The sequence below is a fragment of the Bombina bombina genome, unplaced genomic scaffold (genome assembly GCF_027579735.1).
Source record: "Bombina bombina isolate aBomBom1 unplaced genomic scaffold, aBomBom1.pri scaffold_1151, whole genome shotgun sequence".
NCBI classification, from domain to species: domain Eukaryota; kingdom Metazoa; phylum Chordata; class Amphibia; order Anura; family Bombinatoridae; genus Bombina; species Bombina bombina.
Genome location: NW_026513095.1, coordinates 56399 through 79859, shown reverse-complemented (window position 1 = coordinate 79859; position 23461 = coordinate 56399). Strand labels below are relative to the sequence as shown.

Genomic DNA, 23461 nt, shown 5'->3' with positions numbered 1-23461 from the left:
TCTGTAACTAGAAACCATAATATTAGTTGTATTTCTTTTTACTCCATCATACATTTCACAAACTTCCATGTGGCACCCCAAGAACTCTATTGATCTAAAAAATAAATAAATAAAAAAAAATGTGAACTAAGAAGCATACACAATAGGTAACAAAAAGGATGAAAAAACAAACAAAAAATACACCTTTTAAGATTGATCTTGATATTTTGACTCAGATATAGATCCAAGTGACACGGCAGGGTGTGCCAGACAACCTTGTACGGAAACAGGGGCAGACCAATAAAGCAGTATCTTTTAATTTATCAAAATAATATGTAGAACTAAAAAGCCTATTTTTTCAGTTTGAAAAGATGGCTTCACTATAACCTGTAACAATTAGTAAGGTCTCGGAATTGATATGCAGCCCAATCTATTGAAAGTTGTTCCCTTTACCTGACCCACTTGTGCAATACAATAGATACTTGCAAAATTATGCCAGCTTCTAAAGTTAGGCATAGATTGTGTGCGATTGTAAACAGACACGCACAGACCTCCTTCCACTTTATGTCACAAGAGACCTTCCCAGCAGGTTCTGTGATCACACTTTTCTATATACAATGAAACATACATAACCCTTTAACATTAGTGTCCAAGTCTCTGTGTCCTCGCACAAAAGCAGCTGCGGACACATTGATTAACATTTTCCTTCAAGTCATAGTATACAACATGGAAACCTGGAGAAAAACCAGGAGTTCTCAGTAACTTTGAGATCTTCTTTGGTGTCTTGTCATACATGATGAGGACAGCCATGTTCCATAGGAGGTACATCTGGTCATCATCATATATACCCTCACACGCAGGCTACCTCTTCAACATATGCAATGAAGGTTATCGGCAGGATCAGAGCAGTGCAAGCCCCTCCACCTTCATCACTGGATGCTACAGGACGAGGTCTCTCCTAGACAGCAAGGGCATGATACAGAACGCATAGGCTTTGGAGGAATTAAATCCAGGTCCTCATCATCTGGAATCTCATCCAGGCGATACCCATCCTGTAACAGTTGTCTACTAAGGTCCTGGGAAACCTGCTACAAAGGCAAATATTCTATTACACAAGGTTTTAAAGTAGAATAAAATCTCTAAACAAGGGTTTATTGCTGGAAAATAAAAAGCCGGTTAGATTTTAGGTTGTACAATGTAAAAATTTATAATCTGACTGTATTAGCTGCTAATCTATGAAGAGCACTTATCTCCATACTAGCTAAGGGAGAACACATTCAGTTTAGAATTCAGATACACAGTAACAAGTTTGATTGTGGCAGCTAAATGGAAATGAAGTTTCAAGAGATGCTATAGTCAGAGGGATCCTGATAATTAGTCTGTGCAAAGGTGGAAATGCAGAAAGGGACATGAAACCCAATTGTTTTCTTTTATGATTCAGACAGAACATACATTCTTAAACAACCTACCATTTTAAATTGTATTGTCAATCTTGCTTCATTCTCTTGGTATCCTTTATTAAAGGAGCTGCAATGCACTACTGGGAGCTAGCTGAGCACATTGGTAAGCCAATGACAATAGACATATGTACAGCCACCAATCAGCAGCTAGCTCCCAGCTTCTGAGCCTACCTAGGTATCATTTTCAGCCCAGGAGAACCAAGCAAATTAGATAATAAAAGTAAATTGGTTGGAAAGTTATTTAAAAGTGTATGCTCTATCTGAATCATGAAAGAAAAATGCTTGGTTTCATGTCCCTTTAATGTTTAACACAATTTTAGTTAACCTGGGCTCAACACATTTGTTCGAACTTTAGGCCCAAACATTTTGGGTATCTCAAAATGATATCAAGGAACATACTAACCAGTAAATGTAATGCCAATACTACTAAGCCAGTAGCGGTATTCCAGCGTGCAAGTATGAACGTGTGAATAATGTCAGCATGCTCATGGATTGTTGATAAGGAAACCCATCAACAGAAAAAGAATTACAAAGTGGATGGTGTGCGGATGTAAATAAGGATCCTTATCCATAAGAATATTTAAATAACCCCTGACTATGATCAAAAAAAAGGAGAGGCATTAAAAATGTTTTTAAAAACCCACTACAGTGGGCAATGTAACTGCCAGGCAAGGCAAATAATTACAAAATTAAAATAAATTAGACAATCAATGTTAAATGCATTTCATTAACTAAACTAATTAGAAACACAGTGTCTGTTTTAATAGTCACATTTTCAACTTGAAAAAGTATACAAGCAGTGATTCTGGCCTACGCTTGTATGGCTGCTTTTCATTTGCTCACCAGCTGTAGTGGCACGAACAACCATGACTTTACATAGGTTAAACACATTAAAAGAAAAGAAAGTGATTTATTTTTACACTGTGATGTCCCTTTAATCTTGACCACTGCATAATTGCAAATTTAAAAGTAGCAAAACCATTGTGTTTTACAGCTTAGTATAATAACTATTCTAAATATAACAATACTTTGTTACAATATATGATTAGCAGATAAAATGGTAAAACGCCTCTTACCTCTGCTGAAGAATATCCAGAGGAGCATTTTGATTCCAGTTCTGCATCACTAAAAGGAAAACAAAAAAGTACGAAACAACAAGTATAGGAAGAGGGGAGAAAAAAAACAGTAATGAGTTCCAGAAAAACAGAAGATGGGGATTAGAAAATGAAGTGAACAAACGGTTATTAAAAGAAGATGCAATTCGAGCTTAGAGAATGGTGAGGAAAACAGTACTTAAAAGGGGACAATGTACGAACAAACTTAAAGTGAAAGTAAAGTTTGCTGTATTACTATGCAAATATCAGCAATACAGCACAAATCAATGGCACTTTCATTCATGAAAATTTAAATTTTTACCTTTATTCGTAGTTTTATCAGGTTTTAGTCGCAATCTAACAAGCTTACGATTCAACCCGTGATATATTTTTTTTTTATCCTGCTGGTCACGTTTTCAGAACAGCCAATTGACTTGCTGGCCGTTAGGCGGCCGTCATTTGACGTCACCGCTATCTTCTAAGCTCTGCGCATGCGTAAGATTCCTTCCTCTCCCTGGCGCGGCCCCGTTTAGCGCAAGTTTACTAACAAAACCATCAATACGTAGCAAGTGTGTTTATAACAAGCATTAACGCATGCGCATTGTGCACCGTCGTCGAGGATTGCCGCATGCGCACTGGTTAACTTGTCCGGGCACGAGCATTGTAAGCACGCTCTATACAAACAAACAGGAAATAGATCGTGGGCGGAGCTTTAACGGAACGGTAGGGGAGAACCAAATACATTTACTAACGAAATATGTAAGGTTAAAAAAAAAAATAAGTTAGCGACAGTTTATTTTAAAAGGTGATAGATTAAATAATCCTTGCAGAAAGTCAAAACTTTACCTTCACTTTAAGTAGCTAAACGGTTAATTGTATTTAAAAATCCTGCAGGAATACCCTTTCAAATGGGTTGGGCTGTAATAACCGCCCACTTCTACTCTGATGCCTGTTTTCTAAATAGTGAATACCGCAAAACCTTACATTTTCAATATATTTGGAGGTTTCAACTGGCAAAATCAACTTTTTCAAATTAAAATTATATAAAGGGAAAGGATAAAAGTAAAGTTGGAAGCATTTTACAGTAAAATTCATTCCCCTTTAAGATTGTTTCATGAGGACTATGTACATATAAACTGTGTGTGCACACCAACTATTTGTTAGGATAAGGTAAATAAAAATCTTTCACAGCCTTAGAATGTGCAGTGAATCTGGAAACATCCAAGAAAAACATGCAGTCTGACAGATTTAGATCATGATAATACACTCTGTCTGTCTGTTAAAAGCTCACCTGTCTGAATCCAGGGACACAAGGGTCTCATCAAAAGCCTGGCTGAGAGCTGCATATCCTTTATTAAACTTTACTGTCCTGTAAGGTACAAGGATCAGACATACTGTAAGCTGCAATCATGTAAGAAACACCAACCTTTGCCATCTCAATCCCAAAGGAATTTACCTTTTGGTTTCAGCCTTCCCTTTTCCAGGTACTCCTAGCATGCCCTTCTTACGCAATGCTGCCCGTGCCAGATCACGCTGCCTCTCTGAAAATGGAGCCAAAGATCTTTTAACATTAATTGGTTGTTTGACACTGAGGTCCCTCCAATCAGAATACAACCAGAATATGAATATTACTAAACACCCTCCCACACAAAGACTTGAAAATCATTAATAGCCATCTTTTTTGCATACAACAGCAGTCTGCCCTGGGCCAGTCATAGCCACCCTCCCAGATAATCAAGTTTCTATAACCTGTTTAACATGCTGTTTGCAGAGTCAATACCAGTGCAGGAAGAAAATGATTACTGTGTGTGTTGGTATGCCAGACATCTAGAAGATCAAACACACTCACACTCCTCACCACCTTTTATCACTAGCTTCACAACTAGAATAAGCATGTGTGACTATTTTGCCTGGACAAGCTAATCACCTACAGAATCTGAATACAGTTAACCTGAATAAGTTTTACTATAGGATTAGCAATATAACAGGCGTGTTGCAATACACCCGAAAAAATACTAGGTTTACTAATTTTTCTGTGTTAATATTAAAGGGACAGTCAACACCAGAATATCTATCTTTTAAAACAAGAAACAATTTCTTAATTACCAATTCCCCAGTTTTGCATAACCAACACAGTTAAAATTATACTCGTTTTACCTCTGTAATTACCTTGTATCTAAACCTCAGCAGACTGCCCCCTTATTTCAGTTCTTTTGACAGACTTGCATTTTAGCCAATCAGGAGCTGACTCCATGGTAAATTCACACATGAACTCAATTTTATCTATATGAAACACATGAACTAATGCCCTCTAATGGTAAAAAAAACTATCAAAATGCATTTAGATTAGAGGCGGCCTTCAAGGTCTAAGAAATAAGCATATGAACCTCCTAGGTTTAGCTTTCAACTAAGAATACCAAGAGAACAAAGCAAAATTGGTGATAAAAGTAAATTGGAAAGTTGTTTAAAATTGCATGCCTTATTTGAATTATGAACTTTTTTTGGACTTGACTGTCCCTTTAAATTAAACAATCATTATGGGCAAGGTTCACTAATAATGGACCGAGATCAGCAAAAAATTGGTAATTATCCCCATTGACAAGTGTACAACGAGTACAAAATATCCTTATCACTTTCTATATCAAATTGGCTTATCTAATCTCTCTCTGAACTCCTGGGCAATTATTTAAAAATCTGGGTATTCCAGTGCTGTATCCCGTACAAAAATTAGATATCGCCCTGACATATCCTCATATTAAACAACCCAGTAAATCCATATATTGCAATGGGCAATATAACCCCAAGATTCTTCATATCATAATATCGTAGCTGTTTTTATGTTAGGGTAAAAGCATCATAGTATCTCAAATTTAGCAGGGAGTAGCAGTGTGAATGCCTGACGCGCATTTCGAAACTACTTTATCAAACTTAATTATCTATTATTGTATACAGTATGAGTGTGCTTATATACTGCCTTTTTTCTTACACTTTAATATACACAGATAATTACCACATAGACACACACCTATATATAGACTGGTTGCTATGGCCCCCCCGGGCACCTGCAGAATGTGCAGTGGTACCAGGGCCCACCAATGGTTGTTCAGCTCCTGCTCTAATCTAAAGAATAAAGAGAATTTTCATTTTACACTTTTTTATATCCCTTTCAATTAAGGATGTTTGTATCCTTTAATTTAGGCTCCATCTTCATTATCTTTAATTATATCTACTAGATTCACACACTCAGTGAGCCAACAAATGCAGAAGGCGGCGGCCGCAAGCCACATTAGTCTTTTTTCAGAACCAAATTATTGTGAAAGTGCAGCACACTGAGATCTGGATTTGCACAGATCTGAGTGTGTTGCATTTTAAAAAATAAATAAATCCGGCTTCGAAAAGAGGCAAATGCAGCTTGCGAACGCCTTCTCCCAGATTCGTTAGCACAGCATTTTACAGTGTTATGAGCTAGTTGATTGAATTTAAGAAGATTGAAAAGCTCTGTACACTGTATCATATTGAAAAATATCTACTCTCAAATTACATAAGCAGTCATGCTTTGTCAGGTTTAGAACTCCTACCCATTGTAAAATGTCTTAGACCTGATCCAACGCTGAAAAAATACAAGATGTCAGTTGCTGCAATTAAAAAAAAGTCTCTTTATTTAGAAATATTTAAAATACAGAGGGAACATACCCTATTTGAAAAGAACAGACTAACATGTTTCGGCTTGCGCCGTACTCTTAGTCCTAAAACAACATACAGACACTCCTGCTTAAGAACCCTATACTAGGGTTTGATTGGTAGAAATCTCAATTATCAATTAGGGTTTTTAAAGGTGCAGTACATAGTACTCTTTTTTAGCAATGGGATAGAATGTATACACACATCAATTCATGCAATTTAGAGTATATAATTATACAGTGCCCTAAATTCACACATGTCTAACATTTACTTTATGCCTCAATCTCATATTTCTTTTGTTAAAGATGGATTGAACTAAAAAAACATAATTTATGTAAGAACTTACCTGATAAATTCATTTCTTTCATATTAGCAAGAGTCCATGAGCTAGTGACGTATGGGATATACATTCCTACCAGGAGGGGCAAAGTTTCCCAAACCTTAAAATGCCTATAAATACACCCCTCACCACACCCACAATTCAGTTTAACGAATAGCCAAGAAGTGGGGTGATAAGAAAAAAGTGTGAAAGCATATAAAATAAGGAATTGGAATAATTGTGCTTTATACAAAAAAATCATAACCACCACAAAAAAGGGCGGGCCTCATGGACTCTTGCTAATATGAAAGAAATGAATTTATCAGGTAAGTTCTTACATAAATTATGTTTTCTTTCATGTAATTAGCAAGAGTCCATGAGCTAGTGACGTATGGGATAATGACTACCCAAGATGTGGATCTTTCCACACAAGAGTCACTAGAGAGGGAGGGATAAAATAAAGACAGCCAATTCCTGCTGAAAATAATCCACACCCAAAATAAAGTTTAATGAAAAACATAAGCAGAAGATTCAAACTGAAACCGCTGCCTGAAGTACTTTTCTACCAAAAACTGCTTCAGAAGAAGAAAATACAACAAAATGGTAGAATTTGGTAAAAGTATGCAAAGAGGACCAAGTTGCCGCTTTGCAAATCTGATCAACCGAAGCTTCATTCCTAAACGCCCAGGAAGTAGAAACTGACCTAGTAGAATGAGCTGTAATCCTATGAGGCGGAGTCTTACCCGACTCAACATAGGCAAGATGAAATAAAGATTTCAACCAAGATGCCAAAGAAATGGCAGAAGTTTTCTGGCCTTTCTAAAACCGGAAAAGATAACAAATAAACTAGAAGTCTTTCGGAAAGACTTAGTAGCTTCAACATAATATTTCAAAGCTCTAATAACATCCAAAGAATGCAACGATTTCTCCTTAGAATTCTTAGGATTAGGACATAATGAAGGAACCACAATGTCTCTACTAATGTTGTTGGAATTCACAACTTAGGTAAAAATTCAAAAGAAGTTCGCAACACCGCCTTATCCTGATGAAAAATCAGAAAAGGAGACTCACAAGAAAGAGCAGATAATTCAGAAACTCTTCTGGCAGAAGAGATGGCCAAAAGGAACAAAACTTTCCAAGAAAGTAATTTAATATCCAATGAATGCATAGGTTCAAATGGAGGAGCTTGAAGAGCCCCCAGAACCAAATTCAAACTCCAAGGAGGAGAAATTGACTTAATGACAGGCTTTATACGAACCAAAGCTTGTACAAAACAATGAATATCAGGAAGAATAGCAATCTTCCTGTGAAAAAGAACAGAAAGAGCAGAGATTTGACCTTTCAAGGAACTTGCGGACAAACCCTTATCTAAACCATCCTGAAGAAACTGTAATATTCTCGGTATTCTAAAAGAATGCCAAGAAAAATGATGAGAAAGACAACAAGAAATATAAGTCTTCCAGACTCTATAATATATCTCTCTGGATACAGATTTACGAGCCTGTAACATAGTATTAATCACAGAGTCAGAGAAACCTCTTTGACCAAGAATCAAGCGTTCAATCTCCATACCTTTAAATTTAAGGATTTCAGATCCTGATGGAAAAAAGGACCTTGAGACAAAAGGTCTGGTCTTAACGGAAGAGTCCACGGTTGGCAAGAGGCCATCCGGACAAGATCCGCATACCAAAACCTGTGAGGCCATGCCGGAGCTACCAGCAGAACAAACGAGCATTCCTTCAGAATCTTGGAGATTACTCTTGGAAGAAGAACTAGAGGCGGAAAGATATAGGCAGGATGATACTTCCAAGGAAGTGATAATGCATCCACTGCCTCCGCCTGAGGATCCCGGGATCTGGACAGATACCTGGGAAGTTTCTTGTTTAGATGAGAAGCCATCAGATCTATTTCTGGAAGTTCCCACATTTGAATAATCTGAAGAAATACCTCTGGGTGAAGAGACCATTCGCCCGGATGCAACGTTTGGCGACTTAGATAATCCGCTTTCCAATTGTCCATACCTGGGATATGAACCGCAGAGATTAGACAGGAGCTGGATTCCGCCCAAACCAAAATTCGAGATACTTCTTTCATAGCCAGAGGACTGTGAGTCCCTCCTTGATGATTGATGTATGCCACAGTTGTGACATTGTCTATCTGAAAACAAATGAACAACTCTCTCTTCAGAAGAGGCCAAGACTGAAGAGCTCTGAAAATTGCACGGAGTTCCAAAATATTGATCGGAAATCTCACCTCCTGAGATTCCCAAACCCCTTGTGCCGTCAGATACCCCCACACAGCTCCCCAACCTGTAAGACTTGCATCTGTTGAGATTATAGTCCAGGTCGGAAGAACAAAGAAGCCCCCTGAACTAAACGATGGTGATCTGTCCACCATGTCAGAGAGTGTCGTAAAATCGGTTTAAAGATATTAATTGAGATATCTTTGAGTAATCCCTGCACCATTGGTTCAGCATACAGAGCTGAAGAGATCGCATGTGAAAACGAGCAAAGGAGATCGCATCTGATGCGGCAGTCCTAAGACCCAACATTTCCATGCATAAGGCTACCAAAGGGAATGATTGTGACTGAAGGTTTTGACAAGCTGATATCAATGTTAAACTTCTCTTGTCTGACAAGGACAGAGTCATAGATACTGAATTTATCTAGAAACCTAAAAAGGTTACCCTTGTCTGAGGAAACAATGAACTGATTGGTAAATTGATCCTCCAACCATGAACTTGAAGAAAACAACACAAGTCGATTCGTATGAGACTCTTCGAAAATGAGAAGACTGAGCAAGTACCAAGATATCGTCCAAATAAGGAAATACCAAAACCCTATTCTCTGATTACAGAAAGAAGGGCACCGAGAACCTTTGAAAAAAATTCTTGGAACTGAGGCTAGGCCAAACGGTAAAGCCACAAAACTGGTAATGCTTGTCTAAAAAGAGAATCTCAGACACTAAAAGTGATCTGGATGAATCGGAATATGCAGATACACATCCTGTAAATCTATTGTAGACATATAATGCCCTTGCTAAACAAAAGGCAGGATAGTCCTACAGTAACCATCTTGAATGTTGGTATCCAAACATAACGATTCAATAATGATAGATCCAGAACTGGTCTGAAGGAATTGACCTTCTTTGGTACAATGAAGAGATAAAATAAAACCCCAGCCCCTGTTCCAGAACTGGAACTGGCATAAATACTCCAGCCAACTCTAGATCTGAAACACATTTCAGAAATGCCGAGCCTTTGCTGTGTTAACTGGGACACGGGAAAGAAAAGAATCTCTTAGCAGGAGGCCTTAACTTGAAGCCAATTCTGTACCTTTCTGAAACAATGTTTCTGAAACCAGAGATTAAGAACGGAATTGATCCAAATTTCTTTGAAGAAAACGTAATCTGCCCCATACCAGCTGAGCTGGAATAAGGGCCGCACCTTCATAGGTACTTAGGAGCTGGCTATAGGTTTCTATAAGGCTTGGATATATTCCAAACTGGAAATAGTTTCCAAACTGATACCGCTCCTGAGGATGAAGGATCAGGCTTTTGTTCCTTGTTGTGAGGAAAGGAACGAAAATGATTATTTACCCTGGAAAGAAAGGGAAAGCAAAGTTGACTTAGAAGACATGTCAGCATTCCAAGTTTAATCCATAAAGCTTTTCTAGCTAAAATAGCTAGATACATATACCTGACATCAACTCTAATGATATCAAAAGATGGTATCACCAATAAAATTATTAGCATGTTATAGAATAATAATAATGCTATAAAATTATGATCTGTTACTTGTTGCGCTAAAGCTTCTAACCAAAAAGTTGAAGCTGCAGCAACATCCGCTAAAAATATAGCAGGTCTAAGAAGATTACCTGAACATAAGTAAGCTTTTCTTAGAAAGGATTCAATTTTCCTATCTAAAGGATCCTTAAATGAAGTACTATCTGCCATAGGAATAGTAGTACATTAGCAGGAGTAGAGACAGCCCCATAACCTTAGGGATTTTTGTCCCAAAAAACTCTAATCTGTCAGATGGCACAGGATATAATTTGCTTAAACGTCTAGAAGGAGTAAATAAATTACCCAAATTATTCCATTCCCTGGAAATTACTTCAGAAATAGCATCAGGGAGATAAAACACTTCTGGAATAACAACAGGAGATTTAAAAACCTTATTTAAACGTTTACATTTAGTATCAAGAGGACCAGAATCCTCTATTTCTAATGCAAATAACACTTCTTTAAGTAAAGAACGAATAAATTCCATCTTGAACAAATACAAAGATTTATCAGCATCAACCTCTGAGACAGAAACCTCTGAACCAGAAGAACCATTATCAGTATCAGAATGATGATGTTCATTTAAAAATTCATCTGAAAAAAAGAGAAGTTTTAAAAGTCTTTTATGTATACTAGAAGGAGAAATAACAGACATAGCCTTCTTAATGGATTTAAAAAATAAAATCTCTTATGTTATCAGGAACACTCTGAAAATTAGATGTTGACGGAACAGCAACAGGTAATGTAACAGTACTAAAGGAAATTTTATCTGCATTAATAAGTTTGACATGACATGCAATACAAATAACAGCTGGAGAAACAGATACCAAAAGTTTATAGCAGATACACTTAGCTTGGTAGCTCCAGCACTGTGCAGTGATTTTCCTGTAGTATCTTCTGACTCAGTTGCAACGTGGAACATCTTGCAATATGTAAAAGAAAAAAACAACATATAAAGCAAAATTGATCAAATTCCTTAAATGACAGTTTCAGGAATGGGAAAAAAATGCCAGTGAACAAGCTTCTAGCAACCAGAAGCAATAAATAATGAGACTTAAATAATGTGGAGACAAAAATGACGCCCATATTTTTTAGCGCCAAAAAAGACGCCCACATTATTTGGCGCCTAAATGCTTTTGGCGCCAAAAATGACGCCACATCCGGAACGCCGACATTTTTGACGCAAAAAAACGTCAAAAAATGACGCAACTTCCGGCGACACGTATGACGCCGGAAACAGAAAAAAAATTTTGCGCCAAAAAAGTCCGCGCCAAGAATGACGCAATAAAATGAAGCATTTTCTGCCCCCGCGAGCCTAACAGCCCACAGGGAAAAAGTCAAATTTTTAAAGGTAAGAAAAAATGATTGAAACAAATGCATTTATCCCAAATATGAAACTGACTGTCTGAAAATAAGGAATGTTGAACATCCTGAGTCAAGGCAAATAAATGTTTGAATACATATATTTAGAACTTTATATAAAAGTGCCCAACCATAGCTTAGAGTGTCACAGAAAATAAGATTTACTTACCCCAGGACACTCATCTACATGTTTGTAGAAAGCCAAACCAGTACTGAAACGAGAATCAGCAGAGGTAATGGTATATATAAGAGTATATCGTCGATCTGAAAAGGGAGGTAAGAGATGAATCTCTACGACCGATAACAGAGAACCTATGAAATAGACCCCGTAGAAGGAGATCACTGCATTCAAATAGGCAATACTCTCCTCACATCCCTCTGACATTCACTGCACGCTGAGAGGAAAACCGGGCTCCAACTTGCTGCGGAGCGCATATCAACGTAGAATCTAGCACAAACTTACTTCACCACCTCCATCGGAGGCAAAGTTTGTAAAACTGAATTGTGGGTGTGGTGAGGGGTGTATTTATAGGCATTTTAAGGTTTGGGAAACTTTGCCCCTCCTGGTAGGAATGTATATCCCATACGTCACTAGCTCATGGACTCTTGCTAATTACATGAAAGAAATGTAGAATTCACATCATAGATTTCAAAATTTAAACTATACATTTTGAAGTTTTAAATGGGAAAAAAAGGAGTTAAGTAACATATATAAGACAGTAAGTGCACTAAGTACACTGTTATATGGTGGGCTTTTTGAGAGAGGAAAGACTATTCTCTTTTATATATGGATTTCATATCAAATTTCATACAATTTTTCATATAGATTTTATCTCTGAAGGGGCTACAATGATATACCTAGTTTTTATACTAAGAACCATAGGAGCTTAAAAGTAAATTATGCCTTGTAATGGATTTAAGTAAAAGGAAAAAATAAATAAAAGAAAAAATAAATAGATGTAACTTATATCGTATGACTTATACTTTTTGTATACACTCTGAGTGTGTTATCTCCATAACCTAGGTTATGAAAAGATCTTTCTATATATATACTAGTCATCCACACACATAGGTGTTATTGACCAATATATAATTAGAAACTTACATGAGACGGTTATTTATTTATTGATCTCTGGATATCAAGAGTTTTAGAAAGCTCCACAGCTTCATGACTTTAGAAGAAGCCTTCAAAGGGACCCGATGGAGGGGGGGGAATGACGTGGTCAATTCCAATGATTGATAAAATCATACTCAGAGTTCAAACCAAAAGGAACCTTGGTCTGGAGTCTGAATATCCAGTACATCTCCTGTCTGGATAGAATTTGGAATTTATCTCCACCCCTCCCTCGGGCCTGTACTTTCTCAATTACCATCCATCTGAGGCTTGTGCAGTCTTTATCGTGTGTGTTAACAAAATGTTTAACTACGGGGGTGGTGCTCTTACCTACTCTAATGGTTGATAAATGTTCACGTATTCGTGAACGTACCTCTCTCGTTGTTAAACCTATGTATTGAAGGTTGCAAACCGTGCACCACAAGAGATAGATGCAGTAGGTGGATCTACAGTTCACGCAGGCCACTACTTCAAAGCTTTCCCCTGTAGTGCAGGATTGAAATGATGAACCTATGTGGACATGTTCACATGCTTTACATTGATTGTTCCCACATCTATATGTGCCCCTATGTCTAAGCCAGGAAGATTGTGTCGCTCGGGCCGGTTTTTTTAGTTGTGAGGGAGATAGGATGCTACCCACAGATTTATTGCGTCGATACGAGAACCTGCAGCCTTTTCTTACTGCATCAGCTAGGCAATCATCAGCTGCCAATAGTTTAAAATGTCCTCGGATTATATTGCAAATGGTATGGTATTGTTCAGAATAATCTGTAACAAATGTCAATTTGCGTTCTTGATGACCACTAGGTTTTGTGCGGTCCACCAAAAGGGAATCTCTTGTTAGTTTGTCTACTTCGTTTCTAGCTTTCTTAAGCACCTTGGTACTATATCCCCTTTCTTTCAATCTATCCTGTAATGCTTCTGCATGGCGTTCATAGTCATTTACTTTTGTACAGTTCCTTTTGAGACGAATAAATTGTCCCTTAGCCACAGAGTATGGAACCTGACGAGGATGGCAACTTTGGGCATGTAGTATACTGTTCCCTGAAATGGGCTTCCTGTATACTTCAGATGTAATGTCGCCTGATTGCCATCCCCTAAGCTCCACATCCAAAAAATGAATATTCTGTTTGTTTGTTTCATGTGTGAAACGCAGATTGAAGTCATTCTGATCCAGATATTTAACAAATTCATTTACTGGGTATCTCTCACTGTCCCAAACAAACAGCAAATCGTCAATGAAACGATAGTACATCCTAATGGCAGGACAGAAGGTGTTACTATCCGCATAAATGTGGGACCGCTCCCACCAACCCATATATAGGTTGGCATAAGTAGGGGCGAACTTAGCGCCCATAGCAGTCCCACATTTCTGCAGATAGTAATCACCTTCAAATTGGAAATAATTGTGTGAGAGGAGAAATTCAGTGACCTCCAACACAAAAGCTCTAAAAGGCTCACTGTAGGTTGTCTCATGAATCAAAAAATATTCAATAGCCTTCAATCCTAAATGATGGGGGATTGAAGAATACAATGCTGTGACATCCACTGTGAGCCACATAGAATTCTGTGTCCATCGAATTTGATCAATAAGATTCAGAATGTGTTTTGTGTCCCTAATATAACTAGGGAGAGCTATGACCAAAGGTTGTAGCAAGTCATCCAACCACTCTGAAAGATGCTCTAGCATAGATCCTATTCCACTCACTATCGGTCTTCCCTGCACGTTTTCAATTGTTTTATGCACCTTAGGAAGGTGGTGGAAGATTGGAATTACCGGGTGTTTGACATATAAATATTGACAGGTGTCATTGTCAATAAAACCCTCTTCCACAGCACTATCCAAAAGGTGCATAAGTTGTCTTTGAAACACATTCGTCGGGTCTCCCCTCAGTTTGATGTAACTGCTATCATCCTCTAGTTGCCTCAAGGCCTCACTTATATAGTATGACCTATTCATGACAACTACAGAGCCCCCTTTGTCCGCTTGTTTTATGACAATATTCAAATTGTCACTTAATGATCTCACGGCTTGTTTTTCAAGTACACTTAGATTATTTTTAACTGTTTTTTTCTCATGATTCAGTTTTCTCAAGTCAGCCTCAACTCTTCTATAAAAGGTCTCTATAGTGTTGCCTCTGCTCTGGATGGGGTAGAAAGTAGAGGGATTTTTATATTTCTTATGCGATGTAGTTTGTGTATTAGTGGTATCAGTTATTGTCTCATGTTCCAACCCCCTCAGAGCTATGAGGTCACATGTATCTTGGAATTGAAACCCTTGGTAGATATTAGAATTTACTTGCCCCTGAGATTGTTCTATAGAAATTTCTGATTCATTATTTCTGAAGTGTTTACAGAGTGTTAGGTTGCGCACAAATTTGTTAAGATCCAACATTGTATTGAACAGATTAAAACTTACAGTGGGCACAAAGCCCAGGCCCAAACTCAACACTCTGTACTCTTCTTTTGTCAAGGTGTGATCAGAGAGATTTATGACGGTTTGTATTTTGATGGCATCCTGGTTTGTCTTACTGGGTACCTCCCTTGTTCGGGTAGTGTAATTGCTGTCCCACCTCCCCTGGACCGCTGACCCATGTGAAAAACCTGTTCCATCTGTGAAAACTCTTCATCTCTACTTGTTGATACATTCATAGATTGTTGTTCATAAGATGGAACAGGGTTTACAGATGGTTGATATTTTCTCTGTTGGTATGTATTATGTTGTTGAAAGCTGGGTTTACCAGAGTGATGGACTGCATATACCCTGTTAGGACCCTGTCTCATATCCATTCTAGTGTGTATGTTCCCCCGTCCAGAAAATCTGTTATAATTAGTGTTCCTTTTTACCGTATCCTGGAGGGTTTCTTCCTCAGCTGAATATGCACCATCATCCCCAGACTCTGCCTCACTATCTGAAAAAGTAACATTTTTGTTACCCCTACCTCTCTGTCTCCTACCTCTTCCTCTCCTATGTCCCCTGTTCTGACTCCTCCTATATTGGAATCTTTGGCCTCTGTTCCAAATATAGATTTTGTTGTTATCATAATCTGATTTGTCCCTTAAAAATTTGCTGTGTTTGATACTAACAATCTCCTCCTTAACCTCTCTGATTGTTTTTTGTAACACAGCATCAAATTTGGGAAAATCAATACTAGCACAAAAATTGTTTAAAAGTGTTTGTACATCACAAATATCAACCCTGATTGCATTTAACATTTCAGTTTTATGACTTATCAGTAGTTTCATTAGTCGGCCAGAACAGTCACTTAGAATAAGGTTCCACATATCAATAAACTCTTGGTCATCAGTTTCAAAAGTTGGAAATTTGCTGATTCGCAAGCCCCTTGGTATCATGTTAAGGGCTAGATACTTTTCTAAAGTCCAAATATCCCATTTAATTTTCTTTTCCTTGATTAAAAGGCGCTCCATCTCATCAAATAGCATAGGCAAATCAAAACTTTTTCGATCATGTGAGAATATATGCTCTATTTCCACATTGTCAAAGTCCCTCTCATTTACTTCTTTTAGTGAATAATAGGTGATCACAGTTGATCCCTCTTGAATCATATCTTGCTGCATATTGTTGCAATACAGAAACCAGGGGTTTTGCCCAAACACCCAAAAATACAAATAAGAAAAAAAGGAATGGTTTGTTGCAACAGAACAAAATAACTGCTATATAGTAATGTCCGTACAAGCTTTGAGCTATAGTTCCTTTTTATTTTCTGTTTCTAAGTAGTGACAGTAATAATAAGCAAAGTATGCTGTGCTCCCCTCTCTCTATGGACAATAAACAGTGGGTTATCAAGCCCCTTCGTTATTCTTTTGACCTTTTATGTATATATATTTTGTGCTATTCAGATAACCCTTATGTGACTTGTTCCCGAGTATCAATGTGTGGCTAGTAATCCTTGAAGCAATAATGTAAAGGATTTTGAAGGATTTTAAGCGGATATGGAAAAGTCCCAATCAATAAACCAGTGTCTCTGTTCATGCAGACACATATATATATGAATACATATACCTCCGCTCCCTTCTGTGCCCCGGTACCTCTGACCTGGATCGTCCTAGGTCTTGCTGGTTTGCTATGCGCTGTTCCGGACCCCCGTCCGTCCACACCATGCGGATTCAGCGTCTTCCGTATCGCCACACGTGGGGCGTGACGTCACTTCCTGGATTCCGTCTGTTGATGGTACACCCTGGGCAACTGGGCTTGGAGTTTGCTGGAACTTCAATCAATCCACGGGCTGTTTCAAGCCTCTCTGCCGCAAAATGCCTGACGCGCATTTCGAAACTACTTTATCAAACTTAATTATCTATTATTGTATACAGTATGAGTGTGCTTATATACTGCCTTTTTTCTTACACTTTAATATACACAGATAATTACCACATAGACACACACCTATATATAGACTGGTTGCTATGGCCCCCCCGGGCACCTGCAGAATGTGCAGTGGTACCAGGGCCCACCAATGGTTGTTCAGCTCCTGCTCTAATCTAAAGAATAAAGAGAATTTTCATTTTACACTTTTTTATATCCCTTTCAATTAAGGATGTTTGTATCCTTTAATTTAGGCTCCATCTTCATTATCTTTAATTATATCTACTAGATTCACACACTCAGTGAGCCAACAAATGCAGAAGGCGGCGGCCGCAAGCCACATTAGTCTTTTTTCAGAACCAAATTATTGTGAAAGTGCAGCACACTGAGATCTGGATTTGCACAGATCTGAGTGTGTTGCATTTTAAAAAATAAATAAATCCGGCTTCGAAAAGAGGCAAATGCAGCTTGCGAACGCCTTCTCCCAGATTCGTTAGCACAGCATTTTACAGTGTTATGAGCTAGTTGATTGAATTTAAGAAGATTGAAAAGCTCTGTACACTGTATCATATTGAAAAATATCTACTCTCAAATTACATAAGCAGTCATGCTTTGTCAGGTTTAGAACTCCTACCCATTGTAAAATGTCTTAGACCTGATCCAACGCTGGCCTTTATTATATTCAACTAATTTGATTTAATATATACCACCACACCTAAATTTACACAGCAAACCCTCTCCATATACTTTATCAAATTTTCCTCCCATAAGCATCTAGCTATTATTTACATTTCACACTTACGCAGTTTGGCTTGAATCGAAGGCCCTTTACTCATCAAATACGGTCCTCTCTTCTCAACATATGGCCCTTTGGAGTCCATTGATTTAACCTGCTGGGGGGGATGGTTAAGAAGATCAGACTAGTGTGTCATAAGCCAATGGACAGATAATTCTATGAACACCAGCAAAAGCCATGCAACAGTAAGAACAATAATTCATTTCATAATGGTGCAGTGTCATGTGATGTTATGATTTGTAAAGGAAGGGATAGCATTAGGGGCCCAGTGATCTCTAAAGCACTCTGTCCTGCAAGATTATTTATGAAGTCTTGTCACTGCTGCAAGATCCATAAAATAATTTTAGAAAGGCAACTTTTAGCTTGAGAGCTATTTATCCAATTATGTAGGATTCTGTATGTGAATAAGTGTTAAGAGAGACAAGGATTACAATTTAATGCTTTAAAAAGCCCCAGATTTGTGTGAATTCTTTTCATGCCAGCAAGTTTTTAACCATCAGAACATTAAAACCAAAGGCATCAAAATCAAGTAAGCAAAGCGCTATAAAACACAGGTGTAGAGTACTAGACATGTAAATGGACAGATAGGTCCATAACAGCTAAATGTTTTATGCTAAACATATTACTAGCAAAGTAGTCAACAACAGACACCAAAAAATAGTTTTTCACTCCAAAGGATATAGAATCAATACTTTGAATTTTGAGTCTGAAGTCAAATTTAAGATCACAAACTGTTTATAAACCACTTTATTCTCTGATAGGCAATTTAAAGGTTAACAACTTAGCTACTTAAGCTTTCAAAGCCAGGAATGGAAATGGAGACAAGGAGGGCAATGATGTGTTTATACTATTACATTAATCAGACGTGATCCAAAACTACATGTAGATATTTTAATGGTATGTTACATTTTAAATAAACTGAAAGATTTCTGCTACTGACTGCTTAAATCCATACTCTGTAATTTTGTACAGGATCATCAGTGCCCTTTAGGGTTAAATGTGCCTGAAAGGTGTAACGCTAAATAGTTGTGGGCATATTTGATAATTTTAACGAAATCACTTCTCCTCCCCTTCTTAGTCACCTTGCTGTTGCCACAAACCTTGATTCGGTCTCCGTTGTCACCGGCAGTTCCAGGCTCCATTGGACAGTGACAGGCCGCCACCTGACACCTCCTACTTAGTAGTTTATCAATACAAGTCCAACCAGAAGCAGACGCTTCCACTACGTAAAACCTGAAAGGGCGGATGGCGGAAGCCATCTTACTAGTGGCGGTAAATTAAAATTTATTAACAGCTTGGCTGAAAAAACGTAATTGCATCTGGAAGTATGTTAACTACCTTATGCATCAATTCACTTGCTATTATGTTCAGTAACGCGTATATATTATATGTGAAATGAAATGAGTTCCTCTCATCCAATTTGACAGTAGTGCTTTGCTTCCTAACCTGGCTTTTCGCATCACCATGGCGAAACATAGCTTTTTTTTTTCTTTTTTACACACCGACACAAATGCTGAGCAAGTTTTGAGCTTTTTTGGCTTTATTACATGCATTTAAAGGGACAGTAAACACTAAAATTGTTATTGTTTCAAAAGTTAGATAACGCATTTACTACCCATTCCCAGACATCCCAAGTCTCCCTGAAGTTCAGGGAGTCTCCCTGATTGTAATAGCGGCTCCCTGATGCCAGCAAATGGAGTTCAATCTCCCTGAAACTCCAAGTACTATGATCCAATGTGGCCCAAATCCGGAAAAGTGTTTCTTTAAGGAATGCCTTTGGTTGCTGGGACGTTATAGAACCCTCAAAGCATGCATCAGTAACCAAAAAGCCCTCACTGATTTTAATAAAATAAAACACAAATACTACCTTATTTACTTCACGTAATTAAACTTCATATTCTAAAATATTTGAGCACTCAACAAGTGTACAATCACTGGAAAATAGGTTTGTTGTATGTGGTTGTGCAATAAAGCTACTTTTTTATGTGACTTTAGTGGGAACTGGGAAGCTATTTTAATGAAAAGTCTATCTTATTTAGGGTTTCAAGGTGTCCAATATATAACTGGGAGGGGGGGGGGGGGCGGTGCAGTAGTGGGAGAAGCCACCTCCCTGAAATGAGTTTTTGCAGGTTGGGATGTCTGCATTCCCAGACATCCCAATCTGCAAAAACTCAGATTTCAGGAAGGTGGCTTCACCCGCTCCTGTGCTGCCAACCCCTCCCCCTCCCAGTTATCCTATATTATAAAAGGCCAAGTGTGTTTGTCTGAAGCCGTCATGCGCAGTAGAGACAAACACACTTGGCCTTAGATCCTCGCACGCGCACCTCCGAGCTGAGAAAACACCTCGCAGCACACAGCTGAGAATAGACATTCACACGCGCACCCACCAGAGAGAGAGAGAGAGAGAGAGAGAGAAAGAGAGAGAGAGACTGCACAACATGGCCCGTGTGAACGGGCTTTAGGACTAGTATATTATAATTGGACACCTTGAAACCCTAAATAAGATAGAGACTTATAATTAAAGTAGCTTCCCACTAAAGTCACATTTAAAAAAGTAGTTTTATTGCACAACCAAAAAAATAAAATAAACCTATTTTCCAGTGATCGTACGTTTGTTGAATGCTCAAATATTTTAGAATACAAAGTTTAATTACGTGCAGTAAATAAGGTAGTATTTGTGTTTTATTAAAATCAGGGGGGGGGGGGGGGCTTTTTGGTTACCGATGCATGCTTTGAGGGTTCTATAATGTCCCTAAAGGCATTCCTTAAAGAAAAACTTTTCCGGATTTGGGCCACATTGGATCATGGTACTTGGAGTTTCAGGGAGATTGCATTCCATTTGCTGGCATCAGGGAGCTGCTATTACAATCAGGGAGACTCTCCGAACTTCAGGGAGAGTTGGAATGTCTCCATTCCCCAGCTTTGCACAACCAACAATGTTATATTAATATACCTTATAACATTCAAAGTTCTAAATTTCTGCCTGCTTCTAAGCCACTATAGACAGCCTCTTATCACATGCTTTTTTTATTTGCTTTTCACAACAGGAGACTGTTAGTTCATGTGGGCCATATAGATAACATTGTGCTCACGCCCATGGGTTGTGCACAACACAGCTAAAATGCAAGTCAATAGATAATAAATAAAAAGCCATGTGATCAGGGGGCTGTCAAAAGAGGCTTAGATACAAGGTAATCACAGAGGTTAAAAGTATATTAATATAACCATGTTGGCTGTCCTTTTAAATCCTATTGTAAGGCAAATGATATATTTTTATTTTTTTCCAGCAGATTTTCAATATACCATTTTTATAATTATATTTCAGCTTTTCACACACATAGTAATATTACAGACAAATATAAACAAAAACAATGAAAAAAACTTAACAGTTAATGGAGAACAAGTATGCAAATGAGCAGATGAAATCAACCATTTAACCCATCTAGCAATGGAAGTGGAAGAGACAGGGGTGTAAGGGGAAACAAAAGAAATTAGGAGTTAGAGAGAGGATTTAGATCTGAGGGAAGAGGTTCGAGATTCATATTTCCTTATTAGGCAAAAGGCTACACAAAGGTTATGATGATCAGGAAAAAAGGGATAGAAAATGTATTTAGAAAGACATTTAGTGACGCCAAAAGTGGCAAAATTTAGCAGAAAGTTGTTTGAGAGAAAGATCAGAGTTAGAAGGCCAATTATTGAGGAAAGAGATTACTAGATCCACATCACAGAAAAAGGAATATCTGGGAGTAGGGGGATTTTTTAATCTGATGGCTTTAATAAATGACAAAATGAGGATGGCAACCAATCGGCATGTCATTAATAAAGTCATGAGAGGCTGAGATGGCAGACCAAAGTAAGTTAATTGATCTATAAGCAAAACCATTATCAAAGAGGGAAGAAAGATAATTGATTATTTCAGGAAGAGGGGCTGAAATAGGATCCAAGTGTCTTCGTGAACCCCAGCCAGACCATTTTGACCAGGCTGAGAGATAAGATTTTTTGGTAACTGGAGCCCAGGACTCTTTTAGGAGAGATTGAGACCTTTCCGAAAGTCCCTCGAGGTTATGGGGCACCCGAAATTGCTCATGCTACCAGGTTGAGGGATCCACCTCTAGGAGAAGAGGGTAAGGGTTACCTGAAGGATTCAGGAGGAGATTGGGGAGAGACGGAATGAAAAGGGGAGAAAGGAAGGAAAGTTAGAGGAGAGAGGGGTACCAAGACTCTCCAAAGGGGAGTTATTAGGAGAAGGAAAATTTGAGTTCTGCGAAGATGAGCAAGGGTCCTGGGAATCATGAGAAAGGAGATAAGGCATAAGCGTACTGAATTAGCCAAGGTTGAAGGAAGGCATCCACGGCTGCGGCTTCTGGATCTGGATGCCAGCTGAAATAAGGTTTTATTCGATAGTTGGATCTGGAGGCAAAGAGATCTATAATGAAGGGACTGTCAGGTTTTTTTCCCTGTTGTGTTTGCCATGTGCTGCTGGCAGCCATTTTACTCACCTCTCTTCCTGACTATGGTGCATTGTGGGGGATGCTTCTCAATTCCTGCACTTCCTTTTATGGCCAGACTGGTGTGCATCATCCATGTGAGACAGGATGCAGTCTCAGAATTGTGATGTCATCACTTATTATTTAAAGGGCCTCTGTTCAGTATGCTTTGTCTTTGCGTTGTCTCAGACCTGTTTGTGAGAGTTCCTGTGTATTACCTGGCTGCCTCACGTCCTTCCTGGTTCCTGATCCCTGGCTTGTTCCTGACTCTGCTGTTTTCCTTGTTCCTGATTCCGGCTCGTCTGACTATTCGCTTTGGCTCCTGAAACGGCTTGTCTGACTACCAGCTCTGGTTTTGATTCCTGGCTTGTTATTTGACTTGTGGACTTTTTATTATTTTTTGCTATTAATAAAGGTGTGATTATTTTTGCACTTCTCATCTCAGTCTGATTCCTGGCACCCTGACATTACGCAAAGGCCATGAATCCTGATGGTGCTAATAATCCACCTTTACCTGCCATCATTTCCAGGATGGATTTACAAGATCACCGCTTGGATCAATTTGCACTAGCCCTGCAAACCCTGCTGACTCGCACTGCACATTTGGATCAAAGTGTCCCGCAAGTTATGGCTGCTCCTGTTTCCGCTGCTGCACCTATGCCTACCAGGAGCATGTCCGATTCTGCACCTCTACCGCAGCGATATGGAGGCGATCCTATTCAGTGCAGAGGCTTTTTGAACCAGGTGGGCATTTACTTTGAGATGTTACCTCAGGCATTTCCCTCTGACAGAGCTAAGGTGGGATTTCTCATCTTGTTACTCTCTGACACAGCACTTGCCTGGGCTAATCCCTTGTGGGAGACTAATAAACCTGTGATTTCAAATTACCCTGAATTTGTGGCCTCCTTTCGAAGGGTATTTGATGTTCCGGCTCGCTCCTCCTATGCTGCTAAACGACTCATGTCCATTCAGCAAGCTACAAGATCTGTTGCTCAGTATGCTATTGAGTACCGTACGCTTGCCGCAGAGGTAGGTTGGAACAATGAAGCCCTTGTTGCCGCC

The 23461-nt window shown here is 38.6% G+C and overlaps 1 protein-coding gene across 2 annotated transcripts; it reads right to left on the bottom strand.

The window, feature by feature from the left end:
• Positions 1 to 280: 280 nt before the first annotated feature.
• LOC128644708 (protein FAM219B-like) lies at positions 281 to 19075 on the bottom strand. Of its 2 annotated transcripts, none has more exons than XM_053697223.1 (6): positions 19013 to 19075; positions 17919 to 18009; positions 3990 to 4074; positions 3825 to 3902; positions 2516 to 2564; positions 281 to 1067 (listed from the first exon to the last, which is right to left on the bottom strand). In XM_053697223.1, exons 1-6 carry the CDS (start codon positions 19052 to 19054, stop codon positions 909 to 911), a joined length of 504 nt encoding a protein of 167 aa, XP_053553198.1. In that variant the 5' UTR covers positions 19055 to 19075; the 3' UTR covers positions 281 to 908. The 2 variants fall into 2 exon arrangements, with proteins under 2 accessions (XP_053553198.1, XP_053553199.1); XM_053697224.1 differs by having other exon boundaries at positions 17919 to 18006.
• Positions 19076 to 23461: the final 4386 nt, after the last annotated feature.

What these genes read in the sequence shown, in the direction of transcription:
- LOC128644708 (XM_053697223.1), bottom strand. Translation starts at nt 19,054, where the DNA reads ATGGAGCCTGGAACTGCCGGTGACAACGGAGACCGAATCAAG. An exon ending in TTCGATTCAAGCCAAACTGC is followed by an intron (nt 4,075 to 17,918) that starts GTAAGTGTGAAA and finishes CTCCATTTTCAG; the next exon opens with AGAGGCAGCGTGATCTGGCA. An exon ending in GGGAAGGCTGAAACCAAAAG is followed by an intron (nt 3,903 to 3,989) that starts GTAAATTCCTTT and finishes TGTACCTTACAG; the next exon opens with GACAGTAAAGTTTAATAAAG.